This window comes from Rana temporaria, chromosome 13 (genome assembly GCF_905171775.1).
Source record: "Rana temporaria chromosome 13, aRanTem1.1, whole genome shotgun sequence".
In the NCBI taxonomy this organism is placed as follows: Eukaryota; Metazoa; Chordata; class Amphibia; order Anura; family Ranidae; genus Rana; species Rana temporaria.
Window position 1 is genome coordinate 49024065 of NC_053501.1, and position 21571 is coordinate 49045635.

The window sequence follows — 21571 nt, forward strand, 5'->3', positions numbered from 1 at the left end:
TAAAGATAGAAAAATCCGAGAAAACTGCCAGAGCAGTTTTCTCCGTTTTTAAATTTAAGCTCTGCAGCTCTGCATTCAGCCGATATGCAGACTCTGTGTCCACTGCAACATAATTTTCATTGGGACAGAGCCTCGCTCTGCCACAATATATATATATATATATATATATATATATATATATATATATATATATATATATATATATATATATATATTATATAAAGTATATTTAACAATAAAGCACATGGCAGGAGACAAGAGCTACAAAAGCCCTGTTAGTTTGAATCTAAAATGTAGGAAGCATATAACCAGTGGTGGATACAAGCATATTTAATCCAACATATTTTAGAAGAAAATGTTTTATTTTACCATAGGGGCCCTTGACTTTTACATTTGATGACAACAGTAAACAGGACACATAGAAAGGGTGAATCTCCCTAATTGGGGCACAGGCAGCAAAAAAATAACTGACGGGTGTTCTAATCCCTCTCAACTCTATATGAAGCCTTTTGTCTTTATTTACACTTTAATCCTTTTTTCTGTGAATATGATGTCAAATGCATAGAGGAGGCAGCAAGACACCAACTTCCCCTTTTTGTTTTCAGAATGTATCTCACCATATTGCAGTCTACCGCCAAAGGTTTCCACCTCCAACAAACCAGCCAGGTAATTCCTGTCTGAGCATATCAATTCACTAACTACTAATCATTACATAGTTCTGTTACACTGGGTGACAGAAGTGTGAAACCTGTGTAAACTATTATACATATACTTTTTTTTTTAACATAAAGTTTATTTATTTAGAAAAAACAACATACAAAATACTGTGGTACAATCTCGACAGTCGGTTCTACTAGCAGAAGGCTTAAACCATGGTACAGGATTAGGAGTGAGATCAGTAAGTCAGCATCACAAATAGAGTATACTATACAAATGCATCCTGAGCAGTTAAAAGGAGAAAACCCCCAGGAGACAGCAGTCACAAACAAAAACGCTAAGACATATTACAGGATGTATGCCCCAAACCAAGATCATCCCATATTAGTGCGCCAGACCCTTACCAGAAGATGGGATGATAGGTATAGATCAATACATGTTGGGACCCAGGCTAGGCTACCTCAGGAATACTGTTCAAGGAGGCTGAGGTGGTGTCTAATCACAAATGCAGGTGGGATCAAAAAGGAAAGAAAAATTACCCCACCCCACCCCATGGTAGCAGTCCTGGCTTCAAACCCTACTCCAGAGGCAACCGTCTCTTCCGAACCTATGCCGCCCAGACCTTATCAAATTTTTGGGGGCAGTTACGTCCCATATAGGTCAATTTGTAGAGGGGAAGGGTCGCGTCCACTATTATACATATACTTTACCTAAGGCAGAATGATCTTTGCATGCACGATCGCTAATGCATAAAGACTATATTGAAATAACATTGGAAATGTTAGATATATAGATTATGTTCATATTTGTCTATTTGTTGCAAGTGTACAGAGCACTTGGCTTCATATTTCATCAGTGGGTACAACTGGTAATCATAGGTCATAAAGTATGCTTTCCAAATTTTCAAAGGACATTGGGGGTTATTTACGAAAGGCAAATTCACTTTACACTACAAGTGCAAAGTGCACTCGGAAGTGCATTGCCTGTTAATCTGAGGGGTAGATCTGAAAGGAGAGGAAGCTCTGCTGATTTTATCATCAAATCATGTGCAAGCTAAAATGCTGTTGTTTATTTTCCTTGCATGCCCCCCTCGGATCTGCAACGACTGCACTTCCAAGTGCACTTGTAGTTTGCACTTGTAGTGCAAAGTGGATTTGTCGTAAATAACCCCCTGTGTCTAATTTTGGAGCATGAAAACCTGCTAACATAAAGAAAAAGCGTATTGTTTTATCAAATTCAGAAGTGAAATGTGAGTGTGTTGGCTGCAATGCTTATATATCCAGCATTTTAAAATTATGCGGTTCATAGGTATGCATAGGTTAATTAGAAAGATGCCCCCAGCAACATAATCTTTATGTACTCAACTCAGGAGCCTGCATTCATATTCTTTGACTCTGAAAGCTTTCAGTACGTCCCACAGGGCCAGAACAGCATGTGGGGGGCTCCTGATTCCCTTTTTACAGGTGCAGGGGTGAGGCGACCAAGGGTTTTTCGAGTCTCATAAAGAGATTGCACCCACTGTGGCATCAGAAGGTCTGTCATTACAAATTGGCTACACAATAATGTTTGCATCTTTTATTGACTTAAACCTTAATATGCTTTTAAGAACTTGCATATGTTATATTAGAAGGTTTTCTGTTTTCAATCAATAATGAAGCTTTTTTTTCAGCAATAGATTTGGCTTCTTCTTCAAAATCTCCATTAATTCATTCTTGCTGACATAGAAAATTGTTAGTTTCTACTTCCACTTTAATGCATCAATATTCAGTATATTAGCTTTACCTAAATGGTTCTGAAAACCATAGAGGAACGTAATAAAGAGCAATTGAGTAACCTTGCAAACAAAAAGGACTCTGAGCACTTGCCGAAAATAACAGAGCTATAAATATGTAGAATAAGATGCTGGCTATATCCAGCTAAAACAATATTTAACAAACCACACGTTTTACCAGTCTTTCTAGATGAGCCAAGTGGCTGGAAACTTTGCATATAGTTGAAAACATTTGTACAACATGAGGGTAAGCGACCCCTTTCAGTAGGACTGGAAAGAGAAGGTACAACGTAAAGGGGGTACTGTAATCTATAGGGGGGCTGTGATGTAAATGGGGTGGGCTGTGATGTAAAGGGACTGCAGGATAAAGGGAAGCATAATAATGTAAAGAGGTTGCTTGCTATGTACAGAGAGGCTGCTATGTAAAGGGGAGGGATGTGATGTAAATGGGGGCTGTATTGTAAAGAGGGGTGCTGTGATACAAAGGGGGGTGCTGTGGTGTAAATGGATGGACTGTGATGCAAAGGGGGTTTTTCTTGTAAAGGGAAGGGGGGCTGTGATGTAAATGTGGGTGCTGTAATGTAAAGAGGAGTCTATGATTTAAAGATGGGTGCTGTAATGTAATGGGGGTTATAACTTAAAGAGGGGACTGTGAGGAAAAGGTGGCTGTATTGTAAAGGGTGGACTGTGACATAAAGGGGTAATAGAGAAACAGAACACTTATGTAAAAGGGATGGCTGTGATGTAAAAGAGATCACAAGGACACTGGTGTAAATGGAGGGCTTTAATGATGTGAAGAAAATAAATCATAGCACAAACATGAGGTTCAGACTTCTGTTATTTATTCAATACTCTGGTATAGAATCTATTGACATACAACTTTGCACAGTTCATAGCCACTGTTGGATCATTAATTTTTTGGAGCTTTGAGACATTCTGTTAATATACAATTTTCTAACAGTTCTTTTTTTAAATAACATTTTTTATTGATCACTTTTTTCATCCTATGCCTCGAACACACGATCGGAATTTCCATTGGACGGAATTTTTTCATCGGATATTCGGACCGTTCGTGTGCCCCATCCGCCTTTTTCCGTCGGAGATTCCGACAGAGTTAGAAAGAGAACATGTTCGGAAATTCTGTTCGTATTTATGGAACTCTGATGGAGAAAAAAACATGCATGCTCGGAAACAATTAGACGCATGCTCGGAAGCATTGAATTACATTTTTCTAGGCTCGTCGTAGTGTTGTAAGTCACTGCGTTTTTTGACGGTCGGAATTTGGTGTGTCTGTGTGTATGCAAGACAGCTTGAACGGAATTCCGTCGAAAAAAAAAACGTTATATAACAGAAACTCCGATCCTGTGTACAGTTCTGATGTTGGTCTGTACCATAGACAGCATCAAAAAATTTACTGAGCTTAGTCACTGATTAAGTGACACTGACACTCAAGCAGAGTGGGTGCATACAGCTACAATTTGCAGTCCTACAACTATGCACATTTTAATGTCATGCTTTGTGGAGGATCAGTGGGGTAATATCTTCCTTTGCTCCTCTCCCAGTTCCTACATTAAAAGGTAATTTAGGGAGGTGAGAAGATGTGTGAAGGAGATTGGTCAGCACAGATAGTATTAGACAATACCAGAAAAGTAAAGGGCTATGATGTGCAGGGGGAAGGGGGTGTACTAGAGAATTGACACTTACTGAAGTGTCAGTTTCCCTAGCAAGTTCACATTGTAAGGCCTCGTACACACGACCGTTTTCCTCGACATAATTCATCAAGAAACTTGGCGGCAGAGCTTTTTTGCCGAGGAGAACGGCCATGTGTATGTTTTTCATCGAGAAAACTGTTGTGGAACTCGATTAGAAAAAAGTTCTCTTTTTCCTTGTCAGGAGTCTCAATTTCCTCGTCGTGTTCCTCGTCGGGCTGGTTTTCGACGAGAAACACATTCGTGTGTATGCTTAGAAACCCGCACATACTCAGAAGGGTGGCGCCAGTGGAATCAAACTTTCCCTTTATAGTGCCGTTTTACGTGTTGTACGTCACCGCGTTGGAGAACGACAAGATTTTGTCTTGACAGTGTGTACGCAAAGAAAGCTTGTCAAGATTCTCGACAAGCCTAACAAGAAACTCGTCGAGGAAAACGATGTTTCATTTACGACGAGTTCCTCGGTTGTGTGTACGAGGCCTAAGTCAACAAAAATTGTACTAATTCTGCAAGTAAGCATTTATTTAAAAGAGAAGTAGTGCTAAAGCTATTTAGGCCCTATTCTGCTGTGGGGCACAGGCATGCACTTAGTTCTGCACTCCTGTGACCCGTAATCAGTCGGCTAAAGTCTACTGACAGTTGATGTCACTCAGCTGGTTCAGCCTCTGGAGAGATCCTTACTTTAATGTTGAGATCCACCCAGGTGCCTGACCGATAGCTGACTCAGCCTCTCAGCAAGCTGCTGAGAGGCTGAGAGCCTGAGCCAGCTGCCCCTGCCCCTTCCACTGCCCAGCGCTCCAGTTAATGCTATTGCTGTGCAATTGTCATTCAAAGTGCAATAGCACTGAAAGTTGAAAATTGGTCTGGGCAGGAGGGGGGTTTAGGTGCCCAGTAAGCAAGTGGTTAAACAAAATACATAAAATTTCATAAATGTAAGAACCGAGTACAACGTCATCCAGCCCTTACCTCCTCCTTCACAGTAATATATATTTTACAAAGTACAAATGAGATTAATATCATGTCAGCGTATTGTTAAATCTGTTTTCTTTGCCTTGTCTCATGTGCCGCTCTGCATTTGTTATTGCAGTGTCAGTGAAAAATCAACCATGGCTCAGTCTTCTGATTCAAGTGTTGGAGTTACAGATCCTGAGGATAACACTCCAAACATGATTGTCTACAGAAAAGTAAGAGTCTTTCTTTTCCTTATCATCTCTGCTGAAAATGATCAAAAACTTGTGATAATATGATAAATATATAAAATATCATTACTATTTCAATACCGAACTCCAGAAAAAAATGAAATAGGTTTAAATGACTTGCTTTACCTACCAAAATATATGCAATTCCCTAAAGCCAGCATTTTAACCCATACACCTCTGCCACACTACATAGCTGGGAGTTTGTTTTTTTTACTTTCAGTTTTCTTTTGTCACCTGTATGCTCATTGGACAAACAATTAGGTCTATGGTGATAATGAATAATTGCCTATCAAGGCGGCAGCTGTCATAGGATACAGTGGTGTTATTTGCCAAGCTATGCAGTGTGTTTATGTATATATATTAAAAGACTGGAAGGACTGAACTATAAATCTCTTGACAGGGAAAGGTTGACGTATATATTATTTCAGTCAAGTGTTTGCTTGGCTGGAGGCCCACTTTAAATACTAAGTTGACCTAAAATGTATAAATGACTGATGGTTAAATCATTTAGTGGCTTCTCATTTCTCTTATGTGTTCATACGGCCTGTTATTCCCCCAAGGGTACCTGCATTTGCCCCTCTCACCTCCTCTCTGCAGTTTCAACATAGACAACAGCCTAATTTCCCATGATTCTTTCTCTTAAATATAAAATAACACTTGATACTTTTGTTATTGCCATGGCTGGTGGACAGAGCTAGAAACCCTGGTATAAAAGAACCCTTGCTACTGGACTCCTAAATAAGAAGAAAGAAAGGTTTTCTAAAAATGAATTGTTGTTCATAGAAGCAAAGAATTAACTTTTCTTTAACTTTCAAGCCATGGTCTGGAGAAATGACTGTTGGATTTTTAATGGCTACTATATGGGTCCTGCGTTTTTGCAACAAATAAATAATAAAATACATTTGTAGGAACTTACTCTCTAATATGTTTTTTCAGTTGAGTATTGTAAATGAAGGCCCATTGACACAAAGGAGTTGATTTGCTGAATGCAATTGGGCTTTTACCGTTGGTAGGGAATTCCAAGGGACTTTGTTCCAAAGCTTAGTGAATGTGGCGAACTTTCACTTTGCAAAAAGCAAAGTAAAAATAAGAAAACATAATTTTTGCTTGTGCATGACTGGATGATGGAAGTCAGCAAAGCTTCACCGCATTCACTAAAATCTGGGGCTAATTCCCATGCAAAGTGCAACTTTCCTTGCAAAGGAGTAAATCAACACCATATATGTAGGACTTAAAGCTGAATTCCAGAAATGATCTGTATTGCATACTTACATTTTGGCATGATATACATATGCACATTTCATGCCAGATGGGCCACTGGGGAAGCTGAAAATCAGTGTAATATTCAGAGCTACTACAGCGATGGTCAACTTCCGGTGAGGCATTTCCGGTATTGCGGTCCCGGCTCATTCACCAGCTTTCTTCTTTTGCTTTCCACGATCTGAAGCCACCAGCCTACCTTAGGCGAGTGTCCCCTATCAGGATTGACTACCTTGGGAGGGGGCAACCCGCCTATTTTTTCCATTAGGCTTCATTCACACTTGGCCGTTCGGGTCCGTCTGTCGGCGGACCTGAACGGCCGCTCCATGCATCGCTATGGAGCGTCGGATGTCAGCGGAGACATGTCCGCTGACATCCGACCCGATCCGACCCGCTAAAAACAGACGTATGGGGGCCACGTCCCCATCCGTCCATGCGGATCAGATCGGGTAAGATCTGATGAAAACGGACATGCTGTCCGTTTTCATCAGATCGCTCCATAGGGACACAGCGGTGCCCGACAAGCCCCTCCCCGCTCAGTGAGCAGAGAGGAGCTTGTCATCGTCGGCTCAGCGGAGATCTGCGGACTGATCTCCCGCTGAGCCGACGGGAGCAGGCGGACTCCGTAGCGACGGAGTCCGCCAAGTGTGAATGAAGCCTAAGAGGCACTTATCTACATACCATAGAGCCAGAAAGACTATAAGTCTATTTGTTGCATCTGCATAAGGACATGGTTCAATACTACTTTTTCATTAAACAGATCTCACTGATTACACATTATACCTGAGTGGCTGAGCAGTTCCTTTGACTGTGGTTCTTTCATTCTCGTGGTCTATGCCAGCTTTTTTCTTCCACTGTGCCATCTGGGTTCCTCAGGGGTGGCTTGGCAAAATGCCTAAAAGTGCAAAATACCTAAAATTGCCTAATATTGCCTGATATTGTCCTAAAATTGTTAACCAGCCAGATCAAGCCTACCTTTTTTGTTACACACAGCCACAGGTTTTTATTGTGCAGCATTACAACCTAAGGAGCCATGTAGTCTAGCTGCTGGCATCCTAACAACCAGTGGTGTCTTAGGTTAATATAGATGATGTTGGGTGCTTGAAAAATTCCTTGTTTGCCCCTACCCTGCCCCTCGCTGTCAGCACTGAAATCATGATAATTAGTGAGGGAAAGAAACTGAAGGGGAAAAGAAGCGCTGAAATACTAGTCTGTACCAGTGTGCAAAGAATAAATCACCTCTAATGTTGGGTGTCTTTCCTGTGTAGATGCAACTGCATTATATAAAACTATAAATCATTGTTTTGCATTTTAAAATGGGTTGTCTTGTGATTGTGCAGAATTTTAAAGTGTGCCTTGACTGAAAAAAGGTTGAGAAACACTGGTCTATACATAAACAACTGGAATGGACAGTGAACGAGACGATCTGGGCTAATATTTTGGGTTACTCAATCTTCTGGGTCCCGTGCAAGAGGTTTCCTTTCTGCTCAGTAACTATAGGGTTACCTGGTTGGCACTGTGGCCATTCATATTTTTTTCAATGAATACAAGGCATTCTCTGATTGAACAAGGTATAAATCCTAGAAAACAGAAAAAATCTGCGCTAACTCTAAATAAGTGAAAATAAGCAGCTACATATGCACCCCATATTGCTTTTATGTGATCACTTTTATCCTTGTCATAATTTTATATGTATGACTTTTAAAAATAAACCTTTCCTGGTTTAATTGACCTGCGCTATTGGAGCCCCTTTTTTCTATTTTTTTATACCATTCATTCCATGGTCCAACTGGAGGTTCAGCTACATGCATTCCTGTATTCTTGGATACACGGCCTGAGGGTCACATTCACGAATCTGTGGTGACCACGCAACACGCTATCCGAGCAACGTTGGTTCCAGGTGTCCACGCCAGTTGGAGTCCTAGCTACAACAACGGTCCTATTCCGGTTTCAGTGGTCTCGGTCCCCAAAGACCACAACGTCTGATTGACTCTTTGCTGTACAGTAGTAAAGTCCAATCCATCTGGTAAGCGTGTTTATACTTACCTTACACCTGATGTGATTGTGATTTCCATAGATTTCTACAGACAACTTGATTACCTTCTATTCAAATCATTGGACATCAGTCCACTCCATGCACTGCACCAACTTTTCCATTGAAGTTCACTCAATGCTTTGGCTAGAGACTGTTTATTCAATGCTGCGATTTCAGACTTTGCAAACGTTTTATCACATTGTAACTTTTTCTCCAGGTTACCTAGATTCTACCTTATTTTGGGTACCTCCTCTCTATGTGCACATATATCACTAAGTTGTTGCCTCACATGGTAACATCTATTGTATTTTTTTGAACCCATTAGCGCTACATTTTTTATTTACTAAGGTATAAATCCTGACATCATCACCCCTCCTCCACCTTGTCCAGTCAGTGAATACTTTGTATTGATTGAAAAAAATATAATGCGTTCTATGATTGGCACTAGTGCTGAGCAAGCGACCCTTTGTATTCTGTATGCAGAGGGGGAGCCGCTCGCACAGAACCCCTGCAAGACTTGGATGATTGCAGCTATCACTGTAGTAGCCCTGCCTACTCCAGCGATTTACACCTTTCCCAGCAGCCCATCAGGGGAAATATGCATATATACATTGTGCCTGGCTGGATCAATGTATGTATGCAATACAGGTCATTCTAGGAATTCAGCTTTAAGAAATTGACCATGTTGCAGTCATTTTCAGCTTTTGTTTTCCTCCAATTTTCAGTCGGAATTTGAAGTATTGGTCAAATTTTGTGTTTGTTCTTGGATATTCTGCATTGAGTTATTTTTCTAATACTTCACACTGCTTTAATACATTCATGGACTGTGTTCAGAAGTATATTTTTATTCAAGTGTTAATTCTGTTTTTTGCACAGTTTAGTTAAATCTTGTCACATAATTGCATGCATCTTCTATTGTCTTTTTGTTTTGCCTTTGATATGCATAATTCATACTTATTATTATACTTTATAATACTATTATGCTTTAAAGTTTATACCTATTGACTGATTTAAACTCATGTTTGTATTATATGTTTGTGCTGACTAGATTGTATTGTACATGCTATGATAGATGGACAAGAAGCCATCAGATTATTTACTCATCACCAGAGCATATTTCAACACATTTCAATCCTCAAACATTTTTCAATGTCAAATCAAGGAGTTGGCATGTGTAGTAAATCATTGCTTTTCCTGTAATTGTGACAGTTTACATGGACACGTCAGAACAGCCATACAGATTATATATTTCAGCATGTACTGCAGTGCCCTACTTTCTCTTTGGTAACTCTTGGAGAGTGTGTGTGCATGTGTGTGCGTGTGGTGAAAACCTTAACCGTTTCCTTACTATGGGTATTTTGTGCCTTCACTGGCAGCTGAATCACTTAGTGGTGTTTTTATTTCTGTAAAAAGTCCTGCAAGAAATAAAACCTGTGATTGAGACTGTCAGGGAAAATAACTTGTCATAACGAAAGAAGGAATATCATTGCTGGTATTATGAAGTCTTGGAAACTGATAGGCTCTCTCCTCACTTCTTCTGTCCAAATGAAGATCAGGGTATTGTTTTAAAACAAGGAGCTTCTGAAATGTTTGGTCTAAACGCTGTTATCAACTTTTCTTTTAAACTGGGCACAGACAATATGAAAATAGTATATAATTCAGATTCTGACACCCTGACAATAAATATGTGTACGTATCGTCTTTAGCTAAGTTGGGCTGAATAGGGAAGAATGTGAAGAGCTTCTGCTGCTGCTGACTTTCAGATCTGCTGGTCTGGACGTCAGAATTTCAGAGACGAGACATCATAGACATATGCAGTCGTTTTTGTAATGTTATAAAGGGAATTATTAAGGCCTTTACTGTGTGACCATTTTAAATACTGCTTAGGTAGTTTTTAGTGATTTACAAAGCTTTCCAGAAATTATTTATTGGTGGTCCTTCAAGATGAGTTTGACCAACTGCCCATAACTCCCACTGATTAAAATAAGATCTATAGCTGGAATGAACAGTGCCATCACTTAATGGACCTTGATGAATCATTGCTGGCATGTTACCGTAATATTATTAGATTAAAAGCTCTGTTGACAGTGTGATAAACCTATATGTTTATGCTCAACATCAGTCAGCCTCTTATGCAGTTTAGTTCATCATCACTATAATAAACTATGCATTGAACAGGAGTGTACTTTCTCTGTTAAATGCATATGGGTTGATTTACTAAAACAAAATCGGGTACAGCTCTGCATATGCCAATCAGCTTCTAGGTATTTGTATATGTTAAAGCTAAATTGAACAAGCTGAACTTAGAAGATGATTGGCTAATGCACAGCTGCACCAGATTTTTCACTCTCCAGTTTTAGTCAATCAACCCCTCAGACTACTTAGCTTTTTGTAGTGTAAAAGAGTACCATGTACAACAAGCATGACTTTTATTTATAAATGCTAGATGTGCGGTTTTAATACTGATTAATTTACTTTCTGAAACACATGTATCAAAAAAACAACAACACTGTGTTGATGGAGGATTTCGGCTCTGGTAGGTCAAAAGAGGGTTGACAAAGTTGTATCAATGTACGAATTGAATAGTGGGGCTGCTTTTGTAATCATAAACAAACAATCTAGTACAAACGGATTAAGCAGCAATGTGACCTTGTTAAGACATAGCACTTCTATATAAATGGAACCCTTATGCCCTGTACACACGATTTGGCCTTAGCCCGACCAAACTCACATCGGAATTCCGACGGAATTCCATTGGAGGAAAAGAGAACATGTTCTCTATGTAGTCTCCGATGGAATTCATCGGAATTTCCGATGGGTCATACACACGGTCGGAATTTCTGATGGAAAAAGTCTGTCTGACTTTTTCCATCGGAAATTTCGATTGTGTGTACGAAGCCTAAAGCCTCGTACACACGATAGGTTAACCAGAGGACAACGGTCTGAAGGACCGTTGTCCTAGGTTTACTGATAAAGCTGACTGATGGTCCGTCACACCTACACACCATAGGTTAAATAACCGATCGTGTCAGAATTTGGTGATGTAAAACACAACGACGTGCTGAAAAAAACAAAGTTCAATGCTTCCAAGCATGCGTCGACTTGATTGTGAGCATGCATGGATTTTTAACCGATGGTTGTGCCTACTAACGATCGGTTTTGACCTATCGGTTACCAATCCATAGGTTAATTTTAAAGCAAGTTGTCTTTTTTTTAACCTATGGTTAAATAACCTATGGGGCCCACACACGATCGGTTTTGACCGATAAAAACGGTCCTTTAGACCGTTGTCCTCTGGTTAACCTATCGTGTGTACGAGGCCTTAGTGTTGTCACATGGGCAGCGAGAAAACTCTGGTCAGTAACAGGTGTGCTGTACAATGTACACATCTGTACACATCTCTGTACACATCTTATACACTCTCATCTCATGAGAAAGCTATGCTCTGATTATTACATGTTCAACTTTATTCAACTGTTAAAAAATACAGGTTTTAAAACCGTGCTCCACTCCTTCATCAGGATAAAATATTGCTTATATTTTTACATACTTACTAACATGATATTCTTTTTTTTCAGCAAAGCATTTACAAGAATAAAAAATGCCCATACATACTGTGCTTCAAGGTGTCTGTAAATCCCCAAATTTTATAGCATATTTATTGCATTAGACCTACAATGCCTAGTATCAATCCGTGTACGGAGTGCAAACTTATCAGAAAGCTGGTAGCCTAATAGCTATTGATTGAACAGAATGATATATACAGTTGTGCAAGGAGCACATTTGCATGTACATGTCATCAATACTATCCAGGTCTGTTCTCCACAAAAGTCAGTTAACCATCCCCACATGCCACATGGTCAAACACAGGCCTAACAAGCTCTGTATTTAGACATGTGATACCTAATACTTACCTCTCCACATCAGAAGTTAAGAAAGAGGGACAGCATTGCAAGGAAAAAAAAGCATGGTGTGTGTGTGTCTAAATTGCATTGGCTATTGGGCGTCGCCGAGCGGTTTTTGAGCGTTATTCGAGCGAAGCCTCATCTGCAATCCCAATGTGCTGGTAAAGCACCTCTAAGACCCTAACGTTTTAGGGCGTTTTTGCACTGCCTCAATGTGAAAGGGTAAGGCGTTTTTACAGCGATTTCAATTCATTTCAATGGAGAGGGGCATTTTTGGAGCGTTTTTTTTCAGCGCCCAAAAGCTGCTCCAAAGATGCTGCTTGCAGGAATCAGTGTGAAAGGGTCCATTGAGATGCATGGAGGGCGTTTTATGAGCGTTTTAATAGCGCTATTTTTAACGCTAAAACGCTGTAAAAACGATTCAGTGTGAAAGGGGTATAACTGCTGTACCACAATGAGAGTTTCACAGACACACAAAAAGGATCATCTTTAAAAAAAATAAGGAATAGAATATGGACAAAGAGCTAACACTTTGTCTGAGACTATCTTAAAGAAGAACTTAATTAAAATAGTTGGAATCAACTTGCAACCAGCAGCTGTTGAGACAACTGTTGAGTATGGTACAGCAGTAAGCACTTGGTTATGTGCAACACAATGTATAGAGTTCAGTGGTCAGTAGTATGTGTCATAGTCCCTCTTTTATTGCTGGTCAGCAGGAGGATGGATGGCCAATGTCTGGTGTCAATGAGAGGTAAATGTGGCTGCGTCGGTGGTCAGCGGGAGAATAAAAATATCAAAAGAGGAAAAATGTCTGGCATCAGTGGCCATGCAAGGGAAAAAATATTCAAATGTTTGTAGTCAGAGGGAGTAAAAAATAATTGCCTGACATTCTGAGTCAGTTGTCAATTGGAGAAAAAAAAATCCCCAGTGGTGTTCAGTAGAGGGAGAAAGGAGCATTGGTGCTTAGTAGAGGGAGAAGGGGGACATTGGTACTCTGTGGAGGGAGAGGGGGACATTGGTACTCTGTGGAGGGAGAGGGGGGCATTGGTACTCTGTGGAGGGAGAGGGGGACATTGGTACTCTGTGGAGGGAGAGGGGGGCATTGATGCTCTGTGGAGGGAGAGGGGGGCATTGGTGCTTAGTAGAGGGAGAAGGAGGACATTGGTACTCTGTGGAGGGAGGGGGGGACATTGGTACTCTGTGGAGGGAGAGGGGGGCATTGGTACTCTGTGGAGGGAGAGGGGGGCATTGATGCTCTGTGGAGGGAGAGGGGGGCATTGGTGCTTAGTAGAGGGAGAAGGAGGACATTGGTACTCTGTGGAGGGAGAGGGGGGCATTGGTACTCTGTGGAGGGAGAGGGGGGCATTGATGCTCTGTGGAGGGAGAGGGGGGCATTGGTGCTTAGTAGAGGGAGAAGGAGGACATTGGTACTCTGTGGAGGGAGAGGGGGACATTGGTACTCTGTGGAGGGAGAGGGGGGCATTGATGCTCTGAAACTTAAACGCCAGTGCTCTGATTGCTGCATTACTTTGTACTTTGTAGTTTGTCAGAGAGCTGAATATTTCAGATTTATTTACAAGGCTTTAGGATAGGTGAAAGTCTCAAATTCAGTTGTACCTTGTAATCAATTAGAAATATCTCTATTATGAGATCCTCAAAACATAATAACAGTGTAATATTTATGAGCTAACATATGTTACTGTTCATTGTTTTTACAGGCAAAGTTACCAAAAATGCGATATAAAAAAATATATGGGAAAAAAAATACGCAGAAATAGCTATCAACATCTTAGCAAGGGCATATGCTAGTCCCGGCAGCAAAAAAATCAGAGCAGACAGAGCCAGGAATAGTTTTCAAAGCAGGGATTTAGGTCTCTCTCCCACTGGTTGCCTATAATGGGCTCTAGATCTGTCCTTGCACAGATGGCAGCATTTTAACTACAGAAAATGACAGCCTAGGAGAATGTAAACATCAAGGGGATAGGTTAACTGCAGGGTGTTGATTGAATCCAAATGACACTGAAGTGTTGATCTAACACATGGTGGCACTTGGATAGTATATGGTAGAAATAAATGGGCCACTGTGCATTGATACCTAAAGCCTCGTACACACGACCGAGAAACTCGACGGGCGAAACGCATCGTTTTGCTCGTCGAGTTCCTTGTTAGGCTGTCGAGGATCTCGGCGAGCCAAATTTCTCCATTTCCGTCGAGGAAAAAGAAGACATGCTCTCTTTTTGGCTCGACGAGATCCTCGACAGTTTCCTCGTCGAAAAGTGTACACACGACCGGTTTCCTCGGCAAAAAAAAAAAGCCAGCAAGTTTCCTGCTGGTTTTTGCAGAGAAACGCAGTCGTGTGTACGAGGCTTCAGGGTTTATTTAAAAATGGTACAAAGAGCAATAAATAACTAATTTGAATTTACATTTTTTGCACAATAGTTTTTATTGCAGTTTAATAAAGAGCAATGACGAAACATACTTATACATGTATTCGGATCCACAATAAAACTCAAGTTCCATGAGTCAGTTATAGAAGGTGAGAGAATCTGGCAGCTTTCCAGCCCCATGATCTATATCATAAACTAGTCCAGGGCAGAAGACTTCTGCGTTTGTCTATTTAAATCGAACTATAGATAAAACCTTTTTGTTCATTTTGGATATAGCAAGGGATGTTCCTAACCCCTGTTGGTTTATTTTTTGCCATCTGTGGCCCATTGGTGAGATTTACCTTCACTTCTTGTCCCATAGCTAAAACAGGAAGTGAGAGGAAATCACTTCAAATTAAGGGTATACCTTGGCCCCCTCAGGTCACCAGAACTAGTGCCCCCATTGAAAGATTTCCCCTCTATTACTTTTCTAGGGACAACCCAACATTTGGGATTTTCTTTTTCACTTTTAATGAGGAAGGTAAATCTCCCTAACTGGGGCACAGACAACAAAAAAAAATTGACAGATGTTCTAATCCCTCTCCACTCCAAAAGTTTTGCCTTTGGTTATACTTTAATGTAAAGTAAACAATAAGCTGAAACATCTATCTACTCTAACCAAAAGGAAGTGCAAGAGGAATAAGTAAGAGACCGTGCACAAAAAGTGTGAGAGAGCACTACATGTGAGAAGCAAGGAGAAAAAAGGGGAGGTAAGTGAGGCAAGGTAAGGGGGGTGTGGAAATGTTCCCATCCCCAGGGGTTCACCAAACACTCACACATGGATATACAGTATATGCAAGGCTCCAGGATTAGGCTAGACTCAAATTTTCAATTCATCAGTTTAGGAAAAAAAAATTTTTTAAATTGATTACTGGATGTTTGCAAGGTTTGGTGCAAAATACATAAGATCTGCTTGTTGCTTGCCTAAGCCAATTTGCCTAAAGTTCCAGAGTTTCTATTATAGCGGTTGCAACCTCCTGTGAAATGAAATCTATATCTATGTTATCTTTGCAGTCACTGTAGAGAACCATGGGAAATCAGCTACGAAATTCCAACACAAAAGATGAAATTTACTTTATACATTGGTATGTTCAGATAATTTGTTATGGTTGTCCTTAGCACACGCACTAACAAAAAAGCATTCACACTGTATTAGACAAAGATCTGTCTCTTATTATTGATATATTGCTGTCACGGATGCATCAACACACTGTAATATTTGAATAGACAAGTGTTAAAAATTCAAGTACTCCCTTAGGCTGCATTCACACCTGAGCGTAGCATTTTCCGAGTTTCTTGCAGCGTTTTTTGCCGCAAATTTTGCAGCGGTTTTTTACCACGTTTCTTACCGCGTTTTGTCGCGATTTTGGACAGGTCTGAAAGGGTCACCAATGTTAAAAGCAGAAAAACTCCAAATCTGCCTAAAAAAAAGTCACAGAACTTGTTTGAGCTTCAGGCATTTTGGAACTTCTTACTTCAGGCATTTTGGAGTGGAGATGTGAACCATCTCCATAGAGAAAAATAGATTTTTTCCCCTCCAACGTTTTGTAGCTTGAAGCTTCAAGCTACAAAACGCTCAGGTGTGAATGGGGTCTTAGAGAAGAAGTACACTTTTCTTTGTACTGGCTCCACCCCCCTCCAGCTCCACTTTCATGGTCACCTCTGAGCATGTGCAGGAGGTTTGCCATGCACGACACAAAGGTCAGGACTAAAACGGAAGATGTTCTGTGAAAGCTGCACATACACAGATGTGCCACAAGGCTCAATTGGGACCTGAAGCCCTGTGACACATCTACGCACATGCATGGTGGGCGGGGGACACAAGCGTCATTCTTGCCTAGGTAGGAAATTTGGAAGTGCTGCTGTGTGGCACAAATAAATGGTAAAAAAACATTGGCATCCAATTGTGAGTAAAGGAGGGAGGGAGGAGGAGGCAGGGCACCATTACATTTACACAAGGGTAACGGTCTACCAGAATATCAGTGGTAGGGAACCTAACTACATACCTCACAACTTTTTGAGCTGGGATCGAGGGACACCTATTAGCAAAAGTACATCGGCATAGGACACCCCCTACCATTCCCCCTTTAAGGAGGAAGCTTTTGAAATTTACAAATGCAGCAATTTAGAAATTGGATGAAAGGTTTAGCACTGCCAAACACTTTTGAAAAGATAAAAAGTGCATTTTATATATACAATATATATTAGAAAAAAATGAGGGACAAATGAGAAGGAAAGAGGGACAGAGGGACTTTGTTCCAAATTAGGGACAGTTTATTGAAATTAGTTACATCTGGTTGAAAAAAGACACAAGTCCATCTAGTTCAACCAATAAAAGAGAAACAAATCCTAAAACTAAAAAAAGTCTTGCAATCCTATATACACAATCCTACACCCACAGTTGATCCAGAGGTAGACAGCAAAACATGCACATATTTGCTCCAGCAGGGGAAAACATTCCTTCCTGATCCCCCAAGAGGCAATCAGATATTCCCTGAATCAACTTTAAATATAAATATTAGTATCCATTTATATTATGTACATTTAGAAAAGAATCCAGGTCTTTTTTTAAAGCAATCTACTGAGCTAGACAGAACCAGCTCTTGAGGGAGTCTATTCCACACTCTTATGCCGCGTACACACGATCGGTTCGTCTGATGAAATGGTCTGATGGACCGTTTTAATCAGACAAACCGATCGTGTGTGGGCCCCATCGTTTTTTTCCCATCGGTGAAAAAAAGTAGAACCTGTTTTAAAATTATCTGATGGTTAAAAAAACGATAGAAAAAAACATTGTCTGTGGGGAAATCCATCGGTTAAAAAAGGTGATAAACCAAAATATAAAATTAAAAATATTAAGTGAAAAATAAATTGTGAAGAAAGCAACTGTGACATAAGAATTCCAATAAGGAATAATAAAGTCCATAAAATGTAATTCACATCAAAACAAATGAATGGAGTAAAGTTCATAGATAGTGATCTGCATCAAAATAGATAACAAGGATTGCCTCCACCGAAAGGACACCCAAATCGTGAGATGTAGTCTCCTTACCACATGTAATTGACCATCGTTACAGCGGTCAGATCAGGCACAGGGATGTTTATAGTCTTCCCGAATAGACTATCTCCAGGTATATGTAATGAAGAGACAATATCCAGAATGTATTCGCTCCAGGAGGTAAGTGATCGATTCAGACTCCCATGGAATGAGAAATAAGGGAAAACCCCATAGTGTGATACTGTTTTGAAAGCGGATTTATTAAAAAGTAAAGTAGCACTTACAATTATGTTGAAAACGTAGCACGGTATATATAATCTTGGAAAGTGGCGTCTCCTCTGTACTTCCTCCGTCTGCTAAACTCTGTGGTTGCGCATCTCCGTAAACAATGCGTGATGACATTCGACTCAGCTAGGTCACACCTACGCGTTTCGTCTTCAAAAGACGTCGTCGGGGATAGGCTGCTGGTTTCACGTCATCACTAAGCCCTTAAATAGCAACGCGACTCCATTTTAACTGAGGGCAATTGCAAGGGCATACTAGAGGAAACACAAAAAACATCTACGTATTACCGTATGACGCAAATAGGAGCATAGCAGTAATGAAAGGTAAGGAGACTACATCTCACGATTTGGGTGTCCTTTCGGTGGAGGCAATCCTTGTTCTCTATTTTGATGCAGATCACTATCCATGAACTTTATTCCATTCATTTGTTTTGATGTGGATTACATTTTATGGACTTTATTATTCCTTATTGGAATTCTTATGTCAGAGTTGCTTTCTTCACAATTTATTTTTCACTTAATATTTTTCATTTTATATTTTGGTTTTTCACAGTTTATTTAGCGCTGTACCTTGGTTCTATATTGTTTGTTTACTTTGGGTATCTTAAGTAATTGGTACTGGCAGGTCATTTTCCACATTAATGTGTGGTCATTTTCACATTTTTTGTTAGCGCAGTGTTTTTTCTCCTCGGGGAAAATTTTTAATTTTTTGATTGTAAACGATCACCCATTCAGTTTAAATTATACATGAAAGGCAAAACATTTTTGCATAGATATTAAAAAAAAAAAACATTTTAACCACTTAACGCCCGCCGCACGACTATTTACGTCCGCAAAATGGCACGGACAGGCAGATGGGCGTATATATACGTCCTTGCCTTTGCGCGGGTCGGGGGTCCGATCGGGACACCCCCCCCGCTGCGTGCGGTGGGCGGATTCCCTCGGGGAGCGACCTGGGACGACGGCGCGGCTATTCGTTTATAGCCGCTCCGTCCCGATCGCTCCCCGGAGCTGACGAACGGGGAGAGCCGTATGTAAACACGGCTTCCCCGTGCTTCACTGTGGCGGCGCATCGATCGTGTCATCCCCTTTATGGGGGAGACACAATCGATGACATCAGACCTACAGCCACACCCCCCTACTGTTGTAAATACACACTAGGTGAACACTAACTCCTACAGCGCCACCTGTGGTTAACTCCCAAACTGCAACTGTCATTTTCACAATAAAGAATGCAATTTAAATGCATTTTTTGCTGTGAAAATGACAATGGTCCCAAAAATGTGTCAAAATTGTCCGAAGTGTCCGCCATAATGTCGCAGTCACGAAAAAAAATCGCTGATCGCCGCCATTAGTAGTAAAAAAAAAATAATTAATAAAAATGCAATAAAAATATCCCCTATTTTGTAAAACGCTATAAATTTAGCGCAAACCAATCGATAAACACTTATTGTGATTTTTTTTACCAAAAATAGGTAGAAGAATACGTATCGGCCTAAACTGAGGAAAAAAAATGTATATATGTTTTGGGGGATATTTATTACAGCAAAAAGTAAAAAATATTGCATTTTTTTCAAAATTGTTGCTCTAATTTTGTTTATAGCGCAAAAAATAAAAACCGCAGAGGTAATCAAATACCACCAAAAGAAAGCTCTATGTGTGGGGAAAAAAGAACGCCAATTTTGTTTGGGAGCCACGTCGCACGACCGCGCAATTGTCTGTTAAAGCGACGCAGTGCCGAATCGCAAAACCTGGCCTGGGCATTTAGCTGCCTAAAGGTCCGGGGCTTAAGTGGTTAAATACCTTTTTTTCAGTTTTTTAAAAGTGATCGCATTCCCTCTGTTCTCAGCTGCATAAGAGCTTGAGGGATGAGAAGCAGCAGCACACTGTGCTTCTTAATAAATGGCTGTGCAGTGGGGGCATGTTGGGATAAGCCTGATCATTGGAGGAGAGCAGGCGTAGTTCCCAGCACAGCTAGAGAATTGACCAAGCTGTGCTCTCCTGCTCAGTGTGGTCTGTTTTTAATAGGAAAGCAAGGGTACTGGTAGGAACATCAGGGATTTCACATAAAGGAAGTTATGCAAAGAGAACAGGATACTTTCTCATACAAAAACATTGTGCAGCAGGCACATATTAGAAATATGAAGTGGTGGGGTAACAAATGCTTTAAAGAGCCCTAAAATTTTGAAACAATGACTTTGATATGACAGAGCTAATTTATTTTTAGGATAGGTGTATGCCACCTGGTGCAGGTGCTTTATTTCACATTTATTCTGTCTAAATATTTGACGACCATACCAATTTTGAGCCATTGTGGATCATTTGGGGGCTGTGTAAATATCCTTCCCATTATTGACATGAGCTCCCTATGCCCCTTTGTATACACAGAGCTGAAGAAGGTATTTAATAAATTAGCATTCTGTTTGTCCCCGGTCACCCACTCTAGATTATTTTGTAATGGGCCTACATGCTCAGGCCTGGCCTTTTTGCTATTAATCTATTTGAATATTTTTGGGGGGTTTGTTCTATTATATTTTGCAATCTGTCGTTCGTTTAGAATTTTTTTACATATTCTGTTATATTCTTTGTAACATTTAAACGATGATAGTGTTCCATTAATTTTATATTTTTTAAATGTTCTTTTTATTTATTGCTTTTTTAATTTTGGCAGTGAGCCACATAAGTTTTATTGTTAGCCTTTTAAACGTATTGCCTACTTTTCAGTGTGTTCACATACAGTCCTTTTAAAGAATTCCCCTTTCTGTTCTGTCTTTGTATGACATTCTTGTCAGCCTGTTTCCCGACAAGAAACCGGAGAGTGTGTATACTTACCTGTGGCCATGGAAACCCGCGCATGCTCGAAATGACTTTGACGCATGCAGGGTAGCTTCCACGGCATAGGTAGGGTGAAGCAAGATGGCGGCAACTGCATCAAATGTGACGAGCGCATGCTCTTCATACGCGATGACGTCATATGTTTTTGGGGGATATTTATTATAGCAAAAAGTAAAAAATATTGAATTTTTTTCAAAATTGTCGCTCTATTTTTGTTTATAGCGCAAAAAATAAAAACCGCCGAGGTGATCAAATACCACCAAAAGAAAGCTCTATTTGTGGGGAAAAAAGGACGCCAATTTTGTTTGGGAGCCACGTCGCACTACCGCGCAATTGTCTGTTAAAGCGACACAGTCCCGAACTGTAAAAACACCTTGGGTCTTTAGGCAGCAATATGGTCCGGGGCTTAAGTGGTTAAACTATATCTAAAGTCAAAACTTTTGCATACATTAGAAAATGATTAAAGTGTATGCATGACCAAAACATTTTGTT

General features: G+C 40.3%; 1 protein-coding gene across 2 annotated transcripts in view; it reads left to right on the plus strand.

Annotated features, from left to right (window-relative positions):
- The window catches only part of RGS6 (regulator of G protein signaling 6), a 427599-nt gene that overhangs the window by 50476 nt on the left and 355552 nt on the right, over positions 1–21571 (plus strand). For both annotated transcript variants that reach the window (XM_040332702.1, XM_040332703.1), the window contains exon 2: positions 5225–5321. In XM_040332702.1, the coding sequence (XP_040188636.1) occupies positions 5244–5321 (78 nt within the window). In that variant the 5' untranslated portion in view covers positions 5225–5243. The remainder of the gene's footprint in view (positions 1–5224; positions 5322–21571) is intronic.